We start from the raw sequence: 23102 nt of genomic DNA on the forward strand, positions 1-23102 counted from the left end.
AAAGAATTCGTTAAACACCCGCAGAAGAGTAAGATGGGCCTGCAGCCAGAGAGGTGTACAGAGATTAAGGGGCTGGCCGTGCACACAGCCCACCCTGGATCAACCCCTGTCCTGAGTATGATCCTGAGCATGGGCAGGAGAAATGCCCGAGCAGTGAGCCAGGAATCAGTCCTAGGCACTGCTGGATGTGAACCCCCCAAAAGGAATAATGTGGTTATCAGCCACTGAAGACAAGAACTGCTATTTCTGGGACAGTTAGATATGCACCATTCTAAAGCTACCACAATAGAAGTTGATAAGATGATTTTTTTTTTAAATTTGTTATTAGTGAATCACTGTGAGGTACAGTTACAGACTTACAAACTTTCATGCTTGCGTTTCAGTCATACAATGATCGAGTGCCCATCCCTCCACCAATGCCCATTCTCCACCACCAATGGTCCCAGCATCCCTCCCCCACCCCCTCCTCATCCTCCCCCTACCCCACCTCGTTCTCCCCCCATCCAACCCCACCTCTGTGGCAGGGCATTCCCTTTTGCTCTCTCTCTCTCCTTTTGGGTGTTGTGGTTTGCAGTAGAGGTATTAAGTGGCCATCATGTTTGGTCTATAATCTACTTTCAGCCCGAATCTCCCATCCCAAACGGGCCCTCCTAGCATCCTTTACGATAAGATGATTTTAACAAGCAAAAGGTCACAAAACAACCAGCTAACTTCTCTGCAAAAGGAAACCTGGATGGAACCCTGAGTCCTTGGAAGCGTCAGGAGTCAAAGGAAAACATGAGGCTTAAGAATTCACCAGGGCAGAGTCATCTAAAAGAACTTGAAGCACAGGAACTGAACTAAACCTTGAGAAGCTTTAGGCGCCAGTGCCCAGGTGAAGAGGGTGGTTAATGGGGTGGTTAATCCCTCCAGCTGCGGCCACTAAACAGTAGTGGGGGACAAAGGGGATGATGCTGGAGCAGAGAGAAGAGGCCATGGACTTCCCCACACACTGTGAGGTCAGCAGAAAACAAACCACCCTCGTTCAAGTCCGGCTTTCCCGGTACCTGGCCCCGGGCCCTTCGGGAAGGCGTCACCCTGCTCCAGGCCTCCTTCTCATCACCTCGAGAATGAGGCCGGATGGAGTGCCTTCAGGGCTTGTTCTTTGCCACCCAGTTGGACTCAGTTTTATGAGCTGCAAGGCGACATGACTCTGAGGGCCGTTCCTGAGTGGGGGTAGCTAAGTGCTTCCACTGAGACTGGGACAAGGCCAGGCAACTCGCAAAACCAAGCCAAGGGTGAAGAAGTCGCTTTCGGTGGCCCCAGTTCAAACTCAACAAACAACAACAGCGACAGGGCAAAGAAGGGCAGAGGGACGGCAGGAAAGGCGGCACGGCATCTCCCGCGGAGAAAACCAGCCGGAGAACCAACGCCACGCCCCCTTCTAAAGAAGTCCATAAATTACAGGCTCGGTAGAGACTCTTTTCAAAATTCATACTGAAATCTAAAAGCCACTTTTTGGTTGTTGTTGAAGGCGAGTAATTGCATGGGGAGAGGCTGAAGCAACACTATAATGAATAGCCACAAGCGACGTTCCGAGTCGCTGAGAACATTAACTCACACTTCACTCTGTTCCCCTGCCCTCCCCCAAAGAGTCAGAGGACACGGTACTTGCATCTCCATTGTGTTATTGGAGAACAGAAATACCATAATAATCATGTCAGCCGGGGGGTGGGATAATCCAACAACAGTTCCAAAGGTTGAGACACTAATAAAGAAAATGATTCGTCCGGACTCAATTCAAACCAACCGAAGGAAGGAGGGAAGGAAGTGAGCAGGTGCAGGGAACACGACAAGGACGTGAGCAACGTGGAATCGTTAGCAACGTGGAATCGTCATCTCCGAGGCCTCCGGATCAGCACAAAAGGAACCACATCCGGGGGATGGAAAATTCCAGAACCACTAAGAAAAAGAGTGACAAGAGTCCAAAGTATAGTTTCTGGGTCTTGGGCTTACTGGCCAGGGGTAAGCAATTACCGATGAATGCTGGGTAATTAATTTGGGAAGGAAGGGGGGTTCTAATGAATTCATTTTTAAAATAATGCATTGGTCCTAGTTTAGGTCCCTGCAGTCACAGCAGGGTTAATGTCGACCACGTGGTGGACAAAGTGACTGCACCCACCCCCTCACCGTCCTGCCACCAGCGTTCATAACCTGGCACCCTGCTGGGACGGGCCGTTTTGTCTCTGAAGGATGTCCACCGCCCCGCTGACCTCTCTATCCACTAGATTCCAGAGGAAATGCCAGTTCTGGCAAGCAAATATGTCTCCAGACACTGCCACGTGTGTCCCTGAGCAGACAGCACTGCTCTGTAGAGATTCCGAGATCTCCAGGAAGCCGGGGGGAAGCAGGAGGGAGGCAGCGAGGGGAAGAACGTGCCTACGGTCGGCTCCAAGTTTGCGACAGGCAGGCCGAGAAAACGTCACGCTAAGCGGCTGAGGGGGGGATGGGGCTGCAGGCGCCGGCCTGGCATGTGGTTGACCTGGGTTCGAGCCCGGGACCACACACAGGGTCCTCGGAGCAAGCCCCAAGTCAGGCAGAGGTCAAGTTACACGGCTGCTTCTCAGAGGAGTTTTGTGTCACATCTCTCTGCACCACTGCGGGAGAGATCAGCGGGTGCCGGGGTCTGTGTGGCGGCTGCCTCTCACGGGCTCCCGGCACCAGGTGGTCCCCGAGCACTGCAGGGTGTAGCCCTCCCTGCGAGTTGGTGCTGGGAGCCCTGGCACCGGCCTGCCAGCCTGGCTGACCCTGACTCTCTAGCACTTTCCCCAGAAAATGGCAGGGAGCTGGGCCAGAGAAGGAAGAGGAGTGAGCCTGGGGGCGCCCGGAGACGCTCCACGACCAGCTGGGGGGGGGGGGCAGAGGGGGAGGGGAAGAAGAGAGCTCTGAGAGCGAGCACAGCAGGCTAGCGCCCCCCCCAGCAGAGGCTGAGGGAACTCCGTCAGCGTTAGCGAAGGGGAGCAAGGGCCAGGCACACTCAGCGCTCCTGCTGACGGGAACAGGAGGTGACAGAAGGATGCGCGAGAAAGGTCAGGAAGGCGGAGTGGACTTAACTGGCCCCAGGCTAACAGCTGCTGTGCACGGCACACGTGAAGAAAACTGGAATGCTACGTGCAAAGCAACCCACAGGAAATGCCTCTCTGTGCCGGGTCAAAACCCACTACTTGGGGCTGGAGTGATAGTACAGCAGGGAGGATGTTGGCCTTGCACGCAGCCGACCTGGGTTCAATCCCTGGCATCCTAGATACTCCCCTGAGCAATGCCAGGAGTGACTCCTGAGTGCAGAGTCAGGAGTAACCACTGAGCATCGCTGGGTGTGACCCGACAAGTGTCATCCTCTTGTCCCCCGCAAAAAGAAAAGAAAAAGAGAAGAAAAGAAAAGAAAAGAAAAGAAAAGAAAAGAAAACCCACTACTCAACCCAATGCAACAAAATCCTTCCCTGGACACTGGAAAACACAACAACAAGAACAGCAGCTCGCGTGGTATGATCCCTCGTAAGAATGCAGCAGAGGAGCGATAGCACAGCGGGTAGGGCGTTTGCCTTGCACGCGGCCGACCAGGGTTCTAATCCCAGCATCCCATATGGTCCCCTGAGCACCGCCAAGGGTAATTCCTTAGTGAAGAGCCAGGAGTAACCCCTGTGCATCACCGGGTATGACCCAAAAAAAAAAAAAAAAGAATGCAACAGGTTCGCAAGGGATCGAAAGGATGGAGAAGAGCAGAAGGAAAGCGGCTGGAAGTGTGCAGATGTGACAGGGAATGGAGCGGGTGGGCCGAGCCCTCAAACCCCTCCTCTGAATACCGCGCCTCTGTACACGGACTCCGGGGGCAGCGAGAGCCAGGACTGCAAGGGGAGGCAGAATAAGACCCAACGAAGTCACAAGCCCTAAAATCCACTCTCTGGAATAAACACACCCAGTAGAATCAACAGCTCAGACATGACAGAAAAGAGTGACGAATCTGAAGACAAGAGTAACTGGAAATTTTCTGTATTGGTAAATCAACAATCCCCCCACCCACCCCCCACCCCGGGCTCGAAAGAATGACCCAAATATCCATGCCTCTGCTCCACGATCCCTTCCCCCCGCGGACCATCCATGACTGTATCCCGAGCCTTCCCCAGCTGCTAGTCAGGCTCTGGGCTTCTATTCTGGCCACCTCCAGCTGCTGTGATGACTAAGATTTCACAGTCTTAACATCTAAGAACATCTAAGACACAAATCTCTCATTATGCTTCTGTTGTTGCTTTTTTTTGGGTGGGTGGGGGAAGAGAGGGTTGCACATCCAGCAGTGCTCAGGGCTTACTCCTGGCTCTGTGCTCTGGGATCACTCCTGGTAGGCTCAGGAGACTATAGAGGACACTGGAGATCAAACATGGGTTGACTGCATGCAAGGCAAGAGGGTGCCCTACCCACTGTGCTATCTCTCCAGCCCCTCTGTTTACTATTCTTTCTTCCAAACTTCTCATGCGGGGGCCCAGTGGTCGCCCAGTGGTGGAGCCCCGGCTGGCTGGCACGTGTTTCCTCCCCGTGGTGTTGGTGATGTCTGCATCACAGGTGTGCAAGCCCCAGACACACAGCAGCGCGAAGGGAAGAGAAGGGGGAATAGCCCTCGGGTGATGCCCGCACACCTCTGCTCTCCCAGGCTCTGAACCAACACTGGCCTGGGGGAAATGAGCGTCGCCACTGTCCTGCCGGGGTCTGCGCCAGGTCCCTCGCTGGAGCCCAGGGATCTCTGCAGACTCGCAGGCGAGTTCTACGATTACCTGTGCAGAGCCGCTGGTTTTCTCCCCAGGTTTCCAAAACCAAGCACCATATTTCTCTGCACCGGCTTCCCTCCTCTTCCCCAGAACAGCAGCGTCCGTGCGCTTCCATCCCTGCTGTCCTCGGCTTTTCACTGACCGAGCACTGATTCACAGGGCAACCCTTTCTCGACTTGAGCAACTGCCTGCACTTCAACAGACGCACACGTGAAAGCTGCTTTGAAAAATGTTTCCTCCTTCATCTGCTCCGATCTTTCCAAATGTTCTCTCTGGAAAGTCGCCCCCACCGCCTCTCCCGGGCTGGGTCATTTACTCCCGAGATTTCACTCCATCCGTCTTCTCGGTGCCTCTCGTTAGGACAAGGCCTACGAGGCTTTGGTTATTATGCCAGAAATATTGACAGGAGTTGGCAAGGGGAGGTGTTTTCAATAAACGGGGCGAGGTGAATTCAGGCCCACATGCAAGAAACGGTGAAAATGGCTTCTCTTTCAACCACACACAAAATCAATCTCAAGGGGATTACAGATACAATCACGTAAGGTAAGACAGTCGAGCTTCCTGAACGTCCTCACCATCTCAGGATATAAAAAGGTTTCTCTGACAAGACACAGAAAGAACCATAAATTTGAAATTAAGAATGTCTGCTCTTTAAAAGATGCCATAAAAAGATAATAACATGTCACAGAATAGAAGAAATATGCAACACATTTAACTAATAAAAGAGAGTATGAAGAGCAAGCAAAAACTCTTGCAAATCTTGGCAGGACAAGCAGCCCACAGAAAATGGGTGAAAGGCAAGCACTTCATTAAATAAAAAAAAAAAGAGGCTACCCAAAAGGCTAAAAAAATCTAAAATGCTGCTTAATTTTCATCAGAAATGAATAAAAAAGAAAGGGGGAAAGAAACCATAGTGTATCACTGTCCCCAGATTAACAGAAACATACATCCCTGCAATGGCAGAGGCTGGGCGAGGTTCAGGGCACGGGGAATTCAGGGGGTACGTCTTATAAGCAGCAGGCGGCGGAGGCGCCACCCAGCTGCTTTCTGACCAGAGAGCAACTTGGCATCAGTACTTCCATCTCTGGGGGCTGCCCGAGAGACACCCTGTCTACCAGCTCCGGCTGCCATACACACCAGAACACTCACCACAGTTCTCTTTACAATAACAAAACACACAAACTAATTCAGGGCCCCCAAACGGGAGAAGGGACAGACAGATGATGACCTGTCTTCACCGGAGTCCCTCGGGGTGGGCGGGTTGAGTTTCCCTCCCCACCCCGAGTAGAGCACCAGCAGCTGAAGACCTCTGGAACCCAGCCACAGCCATGCTCAAGGCCCCTCTCCACATGTTCGGACAAGCCTCATGCATGAAAGTACTGGCAGAGGAAGCCAGGTGTGTGGGCCCTGGGACTGAGATCTCCAAGCCTGCTCCGACCAGGACTGGGTCTCTTCCGCCCAGATCCCCCATTTTCCAGTAGCTAGGCGGTCATACCCAGGGACTGCCCCCGGTGCCGTGTAATCCCATCAATGGCCAACATCCAGAGACTATAAAACCAAGCTCCCAGGAGACATCTTATAGCCTAGTTCTCCCTCTCACAGAACCTGGCAAGCTACCGAGAGTTTCCTGCCCGCATGGGAGAGCCTGGCAAGCTCCCCGTGGTGTGTTCATATGCCAAAACCAGTAACGATGATGGGTCTCATTCCCCTGACCTTGAAAGAGCCTCCAATGTGGCACCATTGGGAAGGATGAGTAAAGAGAGGCTGCTAAAATCTCAGGGCTAGGACGAATAGAAACGTTTCTGAGACCGCTTGAGAAAATCGACGATCAATGGGATGATGATGATGATGATGATGATGATGATGATGATGATGATGATGATGATGAAAGAGTGATGGGAATGAGGAAGGGAACCGGAGCAGTGAGGAACACAAACCAACCTGACACATAATGACTCAGGATTTAAAACAAGCAAACAAAAGCACATGTTGCATGACTCCCTTGGTGCAAAGTATGGACAAAAGGGTCATTTATTCATCGCATAGAGAAAAATCCAAGTGGTTCAGAGGCGGGCAGCGAATGTGCTAAATCCCTGGCACTGGCCACACTGGGGGTCGGTAGGAGACGGCAGAAGTGGCATGTAAGGTGACTAACCTTATGTTTTTAACTTGGTTGTGCGCGCACACACACACACACACACACACACACACACACACACAGAGTCTCTTTCCTGTCTGTTTGTCCTAATAAGAACACCGGTGCTACAGACCCCATCCCTGACCCCCTGCAGCTGAGGAGCAGCCGGTCCCTGCCGGCTTCCAGTCTAGGAGTGAAGAGGGCACAGCCGGGGGCAAGAGTGGGGCTCAAACTCCTGGGGGCCTCATGAGCCCCATACCCTCTGAGGCCCCAAGTCCCAAACTCCCTGAGGCCTGAGCCCCTCACTCCCTGAGCTCCTCACTCCCTGAGCCCCTCACTCCCTCTCAGCTGAGAGCAGAGACCCCTGGGAGCCTCCAGCCGCCACATCTGGCCCCACCTTCCGTGCCATCTCTGCACTGTGCTGGGGCCTTCTGGGTACTTTGACCACTCAGGAGACATGGCCTGGAGCAAACTTCTTATGGCCTTGGAATTCCGTAACCCTGTGAGCCCCCCGGAAGGGATCCTTACCTCTGCCACTTCCTTCTGAAATGTGAGCGTCATCGGGGTTCTGCCGTACGTGAAGGGCCCATCCCGCTGAGAAACGTTTTCCAGCCACTGGATGATGAGTGGCGTGGACACGCTGAAAGGCAGGTTTCCAATAATATGGACATCCGGCGGGTCTGGACGGAGGGAAAAGAACAAAAGTTTGACCTGATTTCATCGATACATTCCGAACACAACTGGGAGTTAAAGTAAAATCACAGCTAGTGAAAGCAGCACACTGACAGCTGCAGCATGAGCTGGGGCTGGGTCTTGCTGGTGGGGGGCTTGTGGGGTTCAGTCTCTGTGCCCCCAACCCCTCACGCTGCCCCCTCCATCTGTGGAAGGGGTATTTCCCAGGGATTTTCTTCTTCAAAGGCAATGATTCCCATAATCAGCTTTAGATTATGATGGGGAAACTTTACCTCTTTAGTCAAAGTACTCAGGTTTCTGGCTTAGGAGAGAAACGGAGGGAGGGAAGGAAGGAGGGAGGGAAGGAGGGAGGAAGGGAGGGAGGGAAGAAAGGAAGGAAGGAAGGGAGGGAGGGAGGGATGGAGGGAAGGAAGGAAAGGAGGAAAAAAGTAAAGAAAGAAAGAAAGAAAGAAAGAAAGAAAGAAAGAAAGAAAGAAAGAAAGAGAGAGAGAGAGAGAGAGAGAGAGGGAGGAAGGGAGGGAGGGAGGGAGGGAGGGAGGGAGGGAGGGAGGGAGGAAGGAAGGAAGGAAGGAAGGAAGGAAGGAAGGAAGGAAGGAAGGAAAGAAGGAAAGAAGGAAAGAAGGAAGGAAGGAGAGTTGGTCATGCTTCGGACATGACTCGGACAAAGCGCTGACAGGCAGATGGCCCAGCAAGGGCCAGTGGGGCCTGACCAGAAACACAGCAGCTCTGTGACACAGGGAGAACTCCCTGAGGAGTGACCCAATGGGGCAGATCGACGCTCCACAGCAGGGCAGGCACGGCAGAAGGGGCCGAGACAGAAGGGCCAGATGCTCCCGGACAGGAGGGAACAGTGGAACGGTGGGAGGAGGCGGGCCAGGTCAAGTCCAAGACACGGTGGAGGTGACCGGAAGGAGGGGTGCAGAGAAGAGAGCAGCAGAGGGGGACGGGAGAGAGTCAGCGTCCACTCGGTCAAGGAGCCTGGCACGAGGCAGCCAGGGACACGGGCCAGCAAGGCGGGGGAGGCCAGGGGCACGGGCCAGCAAGGCGGGGGAGGCCAGGGGCACAGGCCAGTAAGGCGGGTCTTCCCCGACGGATGAGTGCCCAGGACGCTGGCATCTAAACAGTCCTTAACAAGCCCTGAACCAAACTGCCCTCACTGGACCCTGAACATGAAAAACAAAGTTCAGACACAGGCCCAGGTGCGGGTGTCTCACTTAGAGCCGCGTCTCTTCCCACCCCCTGGTCAAAAGCATCACTCGGGAGTGAACCCACCCTTGGAGGCGCCCTCAGAAGTCTGGTTCAGGGGCCTGATAGAGAGTACAGTGGTTGGGGCTGCCTTGCAGCCAGCTGACTTGAGTCTGATCCCTGGCACCCCACATGGCCCCTTGAGCACCGCCAGGGGTGATTCCTGAGTGCAGCACCAGGAGGAACTTCTGAGCTACGCCTGGGTTTGGGACCCTGCCGTGCCCACCTCACTGCGCACCCTCCCCCACCCCCCCCAAAAAAAAGAAAGTTCAGTTCATTTGAAAAGAACAAAAAAATTTGAAAGCCTGAGATCACATCTCAGTTCAAACTTAGAAAACATAACAAAGATATCTGGGAGAAAAGCAGAAGAAAATTACAAAGCACATTAACAATTTTTTCTGACATGAATCGGAATGCAATTACACAATAAACACATGGATATGTAACAAATGAAGCATGTGTAATAAAATGAATTATGGGGAGAAAGAAGAAGTCAACCCAAAGGCACTTACCATCCTCCCAGTTTCTTTTCAGAGTTCCGGGGAAGGCCTTCTCTACCTTAAATGTCAACACATCTCCATGGACGATCCTGAGTTTTCCAGGTGCTGCATCGGAAAGCATCTATTTTATGAAAGAGTCAGGAAAATGAGCTCGCACGCTTTGGAGAATAATGAAACTCATTTTTGCACTTCAAATCCGTGCATCACTGTATCTGCCGGAGAGGGGTCACTCATGAACTAAGAACGCAGCAGGTCCCCTCAAAACAGCTGCAGCGTTTCATGCTGGACACACGTGGACCACCACAGACAGTAACTGGTGACTGTAATTTTGTGAATAATGTGTGAATGTTCTTTTGTTTTGATTTTGGGCCAGCCCAGGTCATGCTCAGGGGTTACTCCTTGCTCTGCACTCAGGAATTACTCCTGATGGTGCTCGGGGACCGTATGGGATGCCAGGGATTGAACCCGGGTTGACCGCATGCAAGGCAAACACCCTCCCTTCTGTAGTCTCTCCGGCCCCTATTGAACATAATTTTGACCCTCAGAATGAACTATATTTCTGTGTAAATTTAGCACACTCTTATCTTTAAAATTCCAAGTTAGAGATTAAGAAAACTACCAAGAGAATCCCGTCCACAAGGCAGAGCCTGGCAAGCTCTCTGTGGCGTATTCGGTATGCCAAAAACAGTAACAAGTTCTCACAATGGAGATGTTACTGGTGCCTGCTCGAGCAAATCGATGAACAACGGGATGACAGTGCTACAGTACAGAGATCAAGAATGTTATAATGAAAAACTGAGAATTAGTGGAGACGTACACTGTGTGAAAGATGAATGGGCTTGAACTCAATCTCCTTTTCCTGGACCCCAAGGAGTACTCAGGGTGTCAGGGCCACCGCCGGCAACACTGGTCTTTGTGGGCTTGGAAGTCCAGCGCTCAGCCCAGTGATGTGACACTGTCTGGGCCCAGCCGCTCGAGCGTAGGGGCTGGGGGGTGACGAGCTGGTGGGCTGCAGGGCTACCCTAGCGCTATTCCCAACCTGGCCCCGACTTGAGCCTCTCCCGACCCACAGTTTCATCCTTACAGCCAACATACAGGCGGGGGCTCCTCTCCGTTTGCCTGTGGACGGAGTCCAGCGCTGTCAGGCTGTGTTGTACATGGCGCTGAGAGTCTGTCCCCAGTGCACCCTGACCGTGATCCCTGTGACCCACAGTCACTTCACTCTGACGACCAGGGCACATTATGACAACAGACACTTCCCAGCCTCTTCTGCTTGGTTTTGTTTTGTTTGGGGGCCACACCAGGTGGTGCTCAGGGCTCTGCACTCTGGGATCACTCCTGGTGGGGCTCAGGGACCCTCTGTGTGGTGCCGGGGATGGAACCTGGGTCAGCCACGTGCAAGGCAAGCGCCCTCCCGCTGTCCCGTCTCTCGGGGCCCTGAGCAGCCCACTTCGACCTTCCAACACCTGCGTTGGGTCCCTGTGCTTAGTTGAGAAAAGGCAAAGGGTCCGGGGCGGGGGGTGGAAGCAGCCTTTGAAACCTTCTGTTTGAACTGTCAACCTCCTTCAGAACTGCACTCCAGGGGCCCCTTGAGGCAGCACCTGGCTCTCAAGAGGCCCCCGGAAAGCTGTTCTGGGCCCAGTGCCCGCATCCAGGCCAGAGATGCGGACTGCTGAAGTCCCACGACAAAACTCCAAGCAGAGGCAGCCCGAGGCGCATGGCCCCGCGCAGGAGCCAATGGGCCGTGCGCGCGCCAGAACATGCAGCCAATGGCAGGGCGGAGCGTCCGCCTGCGGGGAAACCGCGGCCCCACCCAGGCACCCAGACACCGGCTCCAGAAAGCAACTCACGTGCCTGGTCCGGTCCCTTGAGCTCTCTGCCCTTGGAAACTATCTTTTTACGTGTACAGTAGAGAGAGGTTCTGCTATACTTTTAATTTTATTTATTTACTATTTTTGGCTTTTTTGGGTCACACCCGACGATGCTCAGAGGTTACTCCTGGCTCTGCACTCAGGAATTACTCCTGGTGGTGCTCGGGGGACCATATAGAATGCTGAGGCTACAACCTGGCTCACCCAAGTGCAAGGCAAATGCCCTGCAAACGCCCTGCCTGCTGTATTACTGCTCTGGTCCCTACTATACATTTTTTTTTTTAATGTATAAGGTTTGTATTAAATAAAGCTGTATTTACTAGCAACTTAGCAGACAAAATTAATAATGTCTTTTTTTTTAGTAAACAAAAATCTTCAATTATTCACTGGAAAAAAATGAAATTTGAGCAAGTCACAGTAATATAAAATAATTCAGGGGATGGGGCTGGAGTGATAGCACAGCGGGGAGGGCATTTGCCTTGCACGTGGCCGACCCGGGTTCGATTCCCAGCATCCCATATGGTCCCCTGAGCACCGCCAGGAGTAATTCCTGAGTGCAAAGCCAGGAGTAACCCCTGTGCATCGCCAGGTGTGACCCAAAAAGCAAATAATAATAATAATAATAATAATTCAGGGGAAAGAGTGTGGGGAGTATTTTCAAGGTTTACTGTCTCTGCATTTTATAAGCTTTATTGTCTGGAGCTCATCAGACTGAATTTTGGCAAGTCGTGTTAAGTTAAATGAATCCAGGAGTGGGCTGGAGCGATAGCACAGCAGGGAGGGCATTTACCTTGCAGGAGGTTCATCCAGGTTTGATTCCCAGAATCCCATATGGTCCCCCTGAGCACTGCCAGGGGTGGTTCCTGAGTGCAGAGCCAGGAGTAACCCCTGTGCCTCACCGGGTGTGACCCAAAAAGCAAAATAAATAAATAAATACAAAGAATCCGGGAGTCCCCCTCCAATGAGAGACGCTGCCCAGGGCAACGTGGATTCAGTTGTGCCTCAGCATCCCCTGCAGCTGCCAACCATCCAGAGGAACGTCACAGCTTTTCCGTAAGCGGATGAAGGTGGGAAAGAGCAACGGGCAGTTTTCTCCGGGCCTGTGAGACTGAGCTCCCCAAATTCGGAAGGGCGAGTAACTTGCAAAGGTTTGTTTCATGACGGTGAGGCAGAAGTCAAGCGTGCTTCGGGGGGGCCCTAGCTGAGAGGACCACACCGGTGAGCGGTGTGGCGGCTTCAGTGTGAGAATTGTCTAATCTGCTATGTGTAGCCACGGCTGGTCAGCACAGCACCTGCATTCCTTTTGGTTTGGATGTTCTTACAGATCATTTTATGGGGGGGGTTTGGCCCCACCCGGGAGTGCTCAGGGCTTACTCCTGGCTCTGCACTCAGGGATCACTCCGGGCATCGCTTAGGGAACTGTATGTGGCATCAGGAATTCAACTGGGGTTGACAGTGACTGCGTGCAAGGCAAGTGCCTTATCAAATGCACTATCTCTCTGGCCCCTGCATGATTTTATGCATTTATTTGGGCCTTGGGGACACACTCGGCTATGCTCAGCTCTTACTCTTGACTCTGTAGTCAGGGATCACTCCTGTCGAGCTTCAGGGGACTCCATCAGATACAAGGATCGGACCTGGGCTGGCCATGTGCAAGGCAAGTGCCTGCTCGCTGGTCTCTCTCTCCCTCACCTTCCCCTACCCTTCTTTCCCCTGGCTTGTATTAAATTACTGTGACTTGCTAAAATTTAACCTGGTGAGCTCCAGACAATAAGTCTTACAAAACACAGTAACCCCAATCTCCTATACATGTGAAAAGACAGCTTCCCAGAGCCAGAGAAAGAGTTCAATGGATCAGGTACAGGCTTTGCAGGCCGGAATCCTGGATTCTAGCCCATGTACCACGTGATCCCTCAACACTTCCAAGAGCAAACCCCTGAGCACAAAGCTGGAAGCAGCACCTGAGTACCACTGGGTATGCCCCTCCAACCCAAAACACAGAAAACAAGGTGGGGGAGGGGAAAGCGCTTCCAAAAGGACAGGAGTGTACCCTATTAAAAAAAAACAGAACAACTATATTTACTGAAAGCATTTACTGGCAGTGAACAGGAGAGCGTCCTCCAAACACTCTTCATATAGCTTCATAAAGCCAGCCAGCCAGCACGCCAGAATCAGAGGCAGCGCTCAAAGCTCACGGTTCCCTACACCAAGATATAAGAAGCCAGTAAGCAATCAGTAGTACTGTAGCACTGCAGCACTGTCGTCCCGTTGTTCTTCGATTTGCTCGAGCGGGCACCAGTAACGTCTCCATTGTGAGACTTGTTGTTACTGTTTTTGGCATATCGAATACGCCTCGGGAAGCTTGCCAGGCTCTGCCGTGCAGGCGGGATACTCCTGGTAGCTTGCCAGGCTCTCCGAGAAGGACGGAGAAATAGAACTCGGGTCGGCTGCGTGCAAGATAAACGCCTTCCCCACTGTGCTATCGCTACAGTCCAATTAGTAATTACAACTAAATAAAACAAGACGAAGCCTGGCTCTCTGACATTCACTCACAGGCGCTGACTGGTCAACGGTGATTGAAACGCTCATCTCTCCCCTCCCCCCACGCACCCAGCTGCATACCAGAAGATAAACTTCATCCACATTTACTTTCCTTTTCCAGGTTCCAAGTTCTATATTTTTGGATTTCCTCATCACACTTTCTTCCCAGTCAATGGCAGAGAGCTTCCATTTCTCTAGGGTTTTAGAGGGCTGGGAGGGTCAGGGGGTGCAGGGTGGGAGTTCTGGGATCGAACCAAGGGCCACATGGTTCGATCCAAGGGCCACACTCACACATGCAAGGCAAGTGCGCCGGGGCTGGAGCAATGGCACAGCAGGGAGGGTATGTGCCTTGCTTGAGGCTGAGGTCGGTGGACCCCATGGGTGGCTCACGTGAGTGGGGAGGAGAAAGACAGTTACTTTCTCCCAATCCCACTCTGCCACCTGGGACCCAGGGTTACTGGGTTCTTGTCTCGCTCTCGGAAAGGAATTTCAGGAGTAGACAAGCAGTGAAGTAAGACAGGTTTTATGTGGAGGGTTTTAGGTGCGGAGGGAGAGAGGGTGAAAGAGAGGAACGCGCTCAAGAAACAACGTGGGCTTCTCTAGGGGCGGAGAGAGCCCCTACACACATCCCAGCATTGGACACGAAAGCATGAAAGTATACACACATCTCAAGAGGGGAGATGCGGGGGACACGTGTGCTCAGGCACCACATATGCTCGGCCACGTGGGCACAAGCAGCACGTGGGCTCAGGCGGCATATGCATGCCCTTGCTTTGTTCAAGGTGGCCTTTATAGGGTTTCTCTACCTGCCCCCATGTGGGGCTTCTTCCCAGGTAAAAGTCCGTTGCTAAGGAGGTTACCAGGGAGGTTGGGAGTGGTGATGGTCTTCTTTGGGCTGAATCACTAAAGTTAATCAGATTGAGGGAGAGGTCCGAGGGAATCTGAGGAATTTCCTTCATGGGGAAGGGTCCGATCTCCTCAGGGTCTGCTGCTCAAGGTCTTCTCCTATCCACAAGATGGGTCAGCCTTGAAATTTTCCTCCCTAAAATTTTGTTGACCTTTTTCATTTTCCACGACCTTTCCCTATCTACCTGCCTACATCAAGGCCGACCCAGGTTCGATCCCGGCATCCCATAGGGTCCCATTGAACACTGCCAGGAGTGATTCCTGAGTGCAGAGCTAGGAATGGCCCCTGTGCATCGCTGGGTGTAACCCAAAATTTTTTTTAAAAAAAGGGGGGCTAGAGCGAAAGCACAGCGGGGAGGGCGTTTTGCCTTGCACGCTGCCAACTCAGGTTCGATTCCCAGCATCCCATATGGTCCCCTGAGCACCACCAGAAGTAATTCCTGAGTGCATGAGCCAGGAGTAACCCCTGTGTATCTCCAGGTGTGACTCAAAAAGGGGAAAAAAAAAAGGCAAGTGCTCTGGGAACGGCAGAGAACACCCCAGCCTCACGCAGCCTCTGCCACCCGGCTCGGCAGCTCTCCCCGCGCTGACTCCGGCTGCGGGAGCAACGAATGCTGCTGCTCACAGCCTTATGGAGAATCCTCGCAGCAATTATGGGCAGAAAAAGTGCTATACAAACTGAAATGATGGCACGATTATAGTTTAAGTCGCCATTTAAACACCGAATGATATTCAGCAACGACACACAGAACCTCCCTAACCAACCGCTGAGAGTGAAAAATGTTTTCATTATCATAAAGCTCCTGGGGGCGGGGGTGGGGGTGAGGGGAGGGTGGTGAGGCATATCGAATACACCACAGGTAGCTTGCCAGACTCTGCCGTGCGGGCGGGATACCCTTGGTAGCTTCCCAGGCTCTCTAAGAGGGACGGAGGAATCGAACCCAGGTCGGCTGCGTGTAAGGTAATTGCCCTACCCACTGTGCTGTCCTCAAGTCCATGGCAGCAGCAGAAAACTAAAAACAAGGGAAAGATGGTCTTATTGAGGAGAAGGGAGGGGAAGCCAGAACTGCAGTGTGCCTACAAAAAACCTATTTAAAAATGGAGACACAAATAGGTAAGAAGGGTGTGTGTGGGGGGGGGAAGAGACCATTCTAGCACCAAGGAAAGGAGAGTTAGGATGCTCTCATCGCAGCAATGCAGCGATCTGGGGCTGGAGAGATCAGTCGGAGCTAGTAGCTAACCCCAGTTTGATCTGGGCACCACATACAGTCCCCTGGTCACTGCCAGAGCGATCCCCAAGCACAAAAACAGGAGTAGTCCCTGAGCACCACCCTTGTCCCCAAAACGAAATAAAAAAACTATACAAAAAGTAATATATTTAGTTCAAAGCAAGTAGATAAAAAGGAGGGACATATTAAAAAAAAAAAACAGTGGGTTGTGTATTTACTTAAAATAAATTACAAAAGGTCGTGAGTGGCAGCTCTCTCTCTCCCCCCACTTCCCCCACCCCAGGGAGGTCCACGGCGAAGGGAGGACGAAGGAGGGAAACGAGGGCCAGGCTGGTTGCAGTTTATTCCATTCCCATCTCCATTCTCCTCTGATTCTCCTCCTGCTTCTTCCTCCCCCAGGCTACTTTCATTCTCTTTCTGGCTCTCTCATTCTCTTTCTCCTTCTGGCTGTGGATTCCCCAGCCCACTCTCACAGCCTAGTTAAATCCCCAAGCACAAGGGGTTGTGCTTACACATAGGTGTGGTCACAATCAATAGGGGTAAAATTTTTCCCTCAGGGGAAGTTTCTTCTAGAACTTAAGCAGGATGACTCTCCCAAGACTGAAATTCCAACTGTGGGTGTGTTTCTCCTCTCCTTGTCCAACACACATATAAACATTCATAATATTAGTCATTTTGTATGGACACAGTAAGAGATACATTAAGTTTATAGGATTGCTCTCCTAGGGCCATCTCGATCTCAGACTACAGTGCTCAGGCCAGATTAGTCTTTCCTATTCCTAGCAGGGTCCTAGTCTCGTTGTTACTTTTGGATCATGACAGCATTTGTCCATGACCATGCTCTCAACTTATAGTTGAGTATCGTGGCACTTTGGCCTGGCCCATTTCGATGCCAGGGTAGCTCACAGCTTGCCCTTGGGTCCATTCAGTTGCTCGTCGGGACCCTGCTTTGGGGGTGCTAGGAACTGTGGGCAACTGAGGCTTAAGTCGAGAACGCAGATGCCCCAGAGTGCATACTGCTCGGAGACAATTGACTCCCAAGTTACAAAAGCATAATATTAACTGTCTTCCTTTGTCCATACAAAAAGGACATTGCTTTAAAGCAAACTATTCAAAAGACATAAGGAGAGGAGAAAGGCAATACTTCACTCATACATATAAAATCATAGATTTCTGAGGAATCTGGCCTTACAAGTTAACAGAGTCTGGTTAGGGGGAAAAGCTGATTAACTGGTTGGGGAAGAGAGCATAGAGAAGTTACGGATAAGCACAGAGGAATGGAGTGACTCGGGAGCACTGTGATGGCTGTAACACAATAAACCTAAGCCCCCTATGGCAAGGGAGAAAGGACAAACCAATGTTATCCTACAGTGGGTGGGGAGAAAAAAATCAGTGAAATCACAATCTCGTGTGTGTGTGTGTGTGTGTGTGTATGTGTGTATGTGTGTCTGTGCACGCGCATGTGTGTGTGTGCGTGTGCGTGTTGTTTTCTTGAGAAAATCAAGGGCCAGAGAAATAGTAATGTACTCGGCCTTCATGTGGCCACCCCAGCTGGCCCCGGTTTGATGCCTGCACTACATCTGGTCCACAGGAGCACCAGACACACGAGTGAGCAGACTCAGAACTGAGGGGCGAGCACCTCTAGATTCCACAGATGGCTAGATTACTGTCAAGGAAATCAATGCAGTCTGCGTAGTAACACAAACTCAAAAATACTTGTTTCACTCATCCAACATCCATTCAGCACGGTCCCTTTCTTTTCCTTTGCTGCTGGAGGGTGGGGCTCCAGCCAGGGGTCGGGGGGCACTTCTGGGAATACGCAGCCCACTGGACCGAGAGTGGCTCTGTGCTGGGCTGGCAGATGCTGAGCGGTGCAGGACCAACTATGGGTGCCCGAGGGTGCCCCAGGACCCCTCCCACAAGTGCTCTGGGATCCACGCCCTGGGCAATACACATGCACAGGAGAGCAGCATCAGGAGAAAGACGACCCATGGAGCCAGGGCCAAGGATGAGGAGTTTCCACGCGGATTTCCCAGTGGTCCGGGGAAATGGACTCCTCTCCTGACTTCCCTCCAGATTAGCTCTCCTCATTGAGCCTTCGTGACCAGACTGCCCATGACGGGTGGATAATAATTTCATTACTTTTATTTTTTAAAAAAAATTCTTAGTAAGTACAAGATATCCATTTATTTCTCATGACTATCCCACGAGCAAACTTGGGGTGGGGGAGAAGATGGCATTTTCGGTTGTTTCTTTCTCTTTGGGAGGGTTGGTGAGAGGCACTGAGCCACACACAGTACTCCTCAGGACTGACTCCTGGCTTTGTGCTCAGGGATCCCTCCTGGCAGGCTGTGGAGGCCCACATCGGGTGCTGGGGATTGAAACTGGGTGCAAGGTAAGTGCCCTACCCATTGTTCTCTCTCTCCGGCTGCCAAGAGAGATTTGAAGATGTGCTCAAAGTCAGTAAAAGGCAGGACTTTATATGCAGGCTGTTGGATGCTGAAGTCCACATTCCTCACTCTTCAGGGTGATTCTATTTGAAGGATTTCACATAGCAAACATGCTTCCTTACTTTAAAGTACATGGATGGTAGAAGAGACACTACTTCATGCTAATGATACAGGAATTGAATTAAGCTATGAATGACAGCCTTTCAGCTAGAAGACATTTTATAAATGACTACAATCCCTTCAAAAAGTAATTCTGTTACTTAGAAAGCACTAAAATGGAATCCTTCAAAATAGATCACACTTTCTCTGCTGATACTTGGTTTTATGATTAATTCAGTACCTCTAAGGGAAAGTGGTTTTACATATCGAAACATTCTTTACAGAAGAAAGAAGCCTGTTTGGTATTTTAGTATGCAACATTTTCTTTTCAGATAAATTCCCATGCTACATATAAAACCCTAAAAGCTCATTGTTACCTTTCCCTCTGAACGGATGAGAAGTCAAATACGCATTTTCTACAGAGTAATGCACCTTGAAAATCAGCCTTCATATTTAGAAAAATAAGGGGAAAAGGTTCTCTGTAGCCAATGCTACACGATTATTCACTTCCATCATCATTATTGTTATTTTGGTTTTTGGATCACACCCGGTGCTATTTAGAAGTTATTCCTGGCTCCGCACTCAGAAATCACCTTTGGTGATTTAAATAAAATCTCTCCTGCGGTCAGAAACTACTCCTTACGGGGTGCCAGGAATCAGGTCTGGGTAATCCGAGTGCAAGGCTAGCACCTTACCCGCTGCACTATTGCTCCAGCCCCTCCCTTTCATTATTAAGTGACACAGTTAGTCAACCCCTCACACAGGTACATCACTGACCTTATTTCCCAAGCTAGGTCAGACTGAACACCTGTGCTGTGCTAGGTACTCTTAGTTGGGAGACATCTAGCAGGGAACGGAGGAGTTTTTCCCTCGGAGTTTTTCACCTCGTGACACTTACATTCAGAGAGTGAGGCTGACAGACAGGTGTGAAATTAGAATGTGTCGGACAGTGATTGGCCTGATGAGACAAAAAACAAAGGCAGGAGGTGGGAATGCAGGACACGGGGGAAGGGCAGCAAGGAGGAGAAGCAGCTGTTTTTTAATATCATTGGTCTCCACATAGAAAGACTGCAATCATCTGTGGAATATAAAATAACAGAGTAGGAGACTAATACCCAAGAATAGTAGTACATAGGGGCTGGAGCAATAGCACAGTGGGTAGGGCGTTTGCCTTGCACGCAGCCAACCCGGGTTCGATTCCCAGCATCCCATATGGTCCCCTGAGCACCGCCAGGAGTAATTCCTGAGTGCAGAGCCAGGAGTAACCCCTGTGCATCGCCAGGTGTGACCCAAAAAGCGAAAAAAAAAAAATTAAAAAAGAAAAAGAATAGTAGTACATAATACCAGGAGGTTGACTCCATAGCTTGGAAGTTGGCCCCACACGCTGGGGTCAAGTCATACCAAATGGAGAAGGAACACCAAGTAAAATGTGATTGGAGATCCCGCGTGGTAAGGGAAATGCACGCTGAAAGTGGACTCGTGACCGAACATGATGGCCACTCAATACCCCTATTGCAGACCACAACACCCAAAAGGAGAGAGAGAGAGAGAGAGAGAGAACAAATGGGAATGCCCTGCCACAGAGGCGGGGTGGGGGGGATGAGACTGGGGGGGTGGGAGGGATACTGGGTTCATTGGTGATGGAGAATGGACACTGGTGGAGGAATGGGCTCCCGCATGAGGGAAAAACAAGCACGAAATGTTTGAATCTGTAACTGTACCCTCACTGTGACTCACTAATAAAAATTTTAAAAAATAAAAATAAAATAAAATAAAATAAAATCATCGGTCTCCAAAGATCTATTGCTGATATCCCACAAGTGAACGCAGTCATTCTACATCTGTCCCTCTCCTCTGACCCATTTCACTCGGCATGATACTTTCCATGTTCATCCATGTGTAAGCAAATTTCATGCCTTCATTTTTCCTGGTTGCTGGTGGTGTGCCACTGCGTGGCTGTCCCACAGATCCTTTATCCACTCATCTGTTTGGGTTATTTCCAGTTTCTGGCTACTGTGAACAGTGTTGCAATGAACACAAGTGCAGATGGCTCTTCTGCGTTGTTTTGGGCTCTTAGGGTATATTCCTGGAAGTGGTACTGCTGGGTCGTACGGAACCTCAATTTCTAATTTTCTGAGGAATGTCTGTATTGTCTCCCAAGAAGGCTGGGCCATAGTATGAGACTGATACCCGAAGACAGCAGACACAAGGGCGAGAGGACAGATCCATAGGTGTGCGTGTGTGGGTGTGTGTGTGGGGTGGAGGAGGGCAATCAGGACAGAGAAGGGACCACTGTGGCAATGATAGTTGGGTTGTTTTTTTTCTTTTTGGGTAGCACCCAGCGATGCTCAGGGGTTACTCCTGGCTTTGCACTCAGGAATCAGTCCTGGCGGTGCTTGGGGGACCATATGGGATGCCGGGGATTGAACCCGGGTCAGCCGCATGCAAGGCAAACGCCCTCCCCACTGTGCTATCACTCCAGCCCCCAACAATGATAGTTGGAAATGGAAAACCCTTGACACAAACTGAGTGCTGAAAGGAGGTAAAGGAACTAACATGATAACGTAATGTTTCAGCGTCTGTCTTGCAAACCATGATGCCTGAGGAGAAAAGCGAGAAAGAGGGGGTAGGGGAGAAGGATTTATTATCGTGGCAGGCTGCAGGTGGGGGTGGCAGGAGGGAAAGTGGAGACACTGGTGGTGGGAAACATTTCACTAGTACACATTACTAGTGAAGGGACAGTGTTGAACATAAAACAGAGTGTGGGATTAATTTTTAAAAAAAATCTAGGAGTGAAATGAGGATTTACTTGATCCACAAAGGGCTCGCAGACTAAACAGGAAGGGAATGCGCAGAATATTCCATTTCTTTTTATCACCTCATGAGCTTACCTAAAGTCACGATATCCCCACTGCTATGTCCAGTGATCAGACACAGACCTTCGAGCAAACACAAGGTGGCAGTGTAGGTCAGGGGAGAGCCACAGCGCCGGACACCTGCCTGCCTCACGGGACCCTCCAGCTCACGACATCCGCATGGCCCCCTGAGCATTGCTGGGTGTGGCCCCCTCAACTTTTAGTTTAAAAGCAAAAGTCACTGTGAAATTACACCCCCCTGCATTTTTTTCTCTCAAAGAATCTGTACCACAGACCAATCCCAAAATAAAGCTATAACCTGAAACCGAGTCTGTTAGCAAACTAGGGCTGGGTCGTGGGTCCATGGCACAGTGCAACAAGCCTTGCAGACCGGAGTTCCATCCCCAGCATCACACACACACACACACACACACACACACACACACACACACTACTTACTGATATACGTAAGTTCAATACACATACACAAACACACACACACAATTTACTGATAGACCTAAGTTCAATACACACACACACACACACACACACCACACACACACACACAATTTACTGAGACCTAAGTTCCACACACACATAGACACAATCTATTGACAGACCTAAATTCAATACACATACACGAACACACACACACAATTTACTGATAGAGCTAACTTCATTATATACACTCACACACAATCTACTGACAGACCTAAGTTTAATACACACACACACACACACACACACACACACAAATTATCTATTGCCAAAAGCAGAAAAACCTAAACATGATATAAGCTTTCAAAACACGAAAACTGTATATAATCAAAAACCAAGAAAACCCAGTTTCAAACAAACAAAAAAACAGCTGCAGGTACCCAAATCCCTAGATTTCAAATGTTCTCAAACTGTTCTGGTAGAAATTAACATTTTTCCCCCCTGTAATTCATACACAGGTGTTAGAACATACTAATTTTACGCCAGTAGGCCCTCTTGTATGAAAGCAATAATCCTAATGCATTAGAGTGTATTATTCCATGGGACTCACCTAATAAATTGCCGTTCATCTGAGTCACAGGCTAAGGCCTCTTTGAAAGTTTCAGAATTACAGAGAAATCAAAGGCCTTAAGTCATTAACGGCCCCTTAGGTAGATTTCAAAGAGAGTTGACATATTTTGTTCTGTTTGACAATATTTAAAAAATATAAGTCCCTCCTGTTTAAATCCACATCAATGTCCCTCAGTTCCTTTTTATTTTCACTCTTCCTTAGAAAAGGTCTAAACATACTTCTCTCTCTTTTTCCTCATTTTTAATTTGATCAGGGCTTACTCCTGGCTCTGTGCTCAGGGGACCATTTGGGGTGCTGAGAGTCAAACTCGCTCAGTATGCACAAGACAAGTGCCCAACCTGCTATACTTTTGAGGGGCAGCTCTCTCTCTATATTCTCATGAGAAAAGAAGCCTCTTCTCCATCTGTTTCCTTCAAATATTCCTCAGAGTTCAATAGCACTTACTTTCTTAATGATACAATTTCATTCAAAATTCCTCTTAAATCTCTACATACTTCATTCCTTCAAATGAAATATTCTCTCGCACAAACGCCCAAGCTTACCAATTAGTCTCAAGGAAGCATGTCTTTCCCTGTTCTGGTATGATTTTCTAAACCGAAACAAACTTCTCAGAAGTCATGCCCAAAACCAAACCATGACGTAATCTGTCATGGCTCCTCGCCGGAGTTATTTTTAAATAGGCTACGGTACAGGCAGCACACAGAAGGG

At 50.4% G+C, this 23102-nt stretch overlaps 1 protein-coding gene across 3 annotated transcripts in view; it reads right to left on the minus strand.

Moving 5' to 3' along the window:
* TFB1M (transcription factor B1, mitochondrial) overlaps nt 1-23102 on the minus strand; it is a 54679-nt gene that overhangs the window by 28090 nt on the left and 3487 nt on the right. For all 3 annotated transcript variants that reach the window (XM_055135076.1, XM_004601097.2, XM_055135077.1), the window contains exons 3-4: nt 9387-9495; nt 7465-7616 (exon numbers count right to left, since the gene is read on the minus strand). In XM_055135076.1, coding sequence (XP_054991051.1) covers nt 7465-7616; nt 9387-9495 — 261 coding nt within the window. The remainder of the gene's footprint in view (nt 1-7464; nt 7617-9386; nt 9496-23102) is intronic.

This window comes from Sorex araneus, chromosome 4, assembly GCF_027595985.1.
Source record: "Sorex araneus isolate mSorAra2 chromosome 4, mSorAra2.pri, whole genome shotgun sequence".
Taxonomy (NCBI): domain Eukaryota; kingdom Metazoa; phylum Chordata; class Mammalia; order Eulipotyphla; family Soricidae; genus Sorex; species Sorex araneus.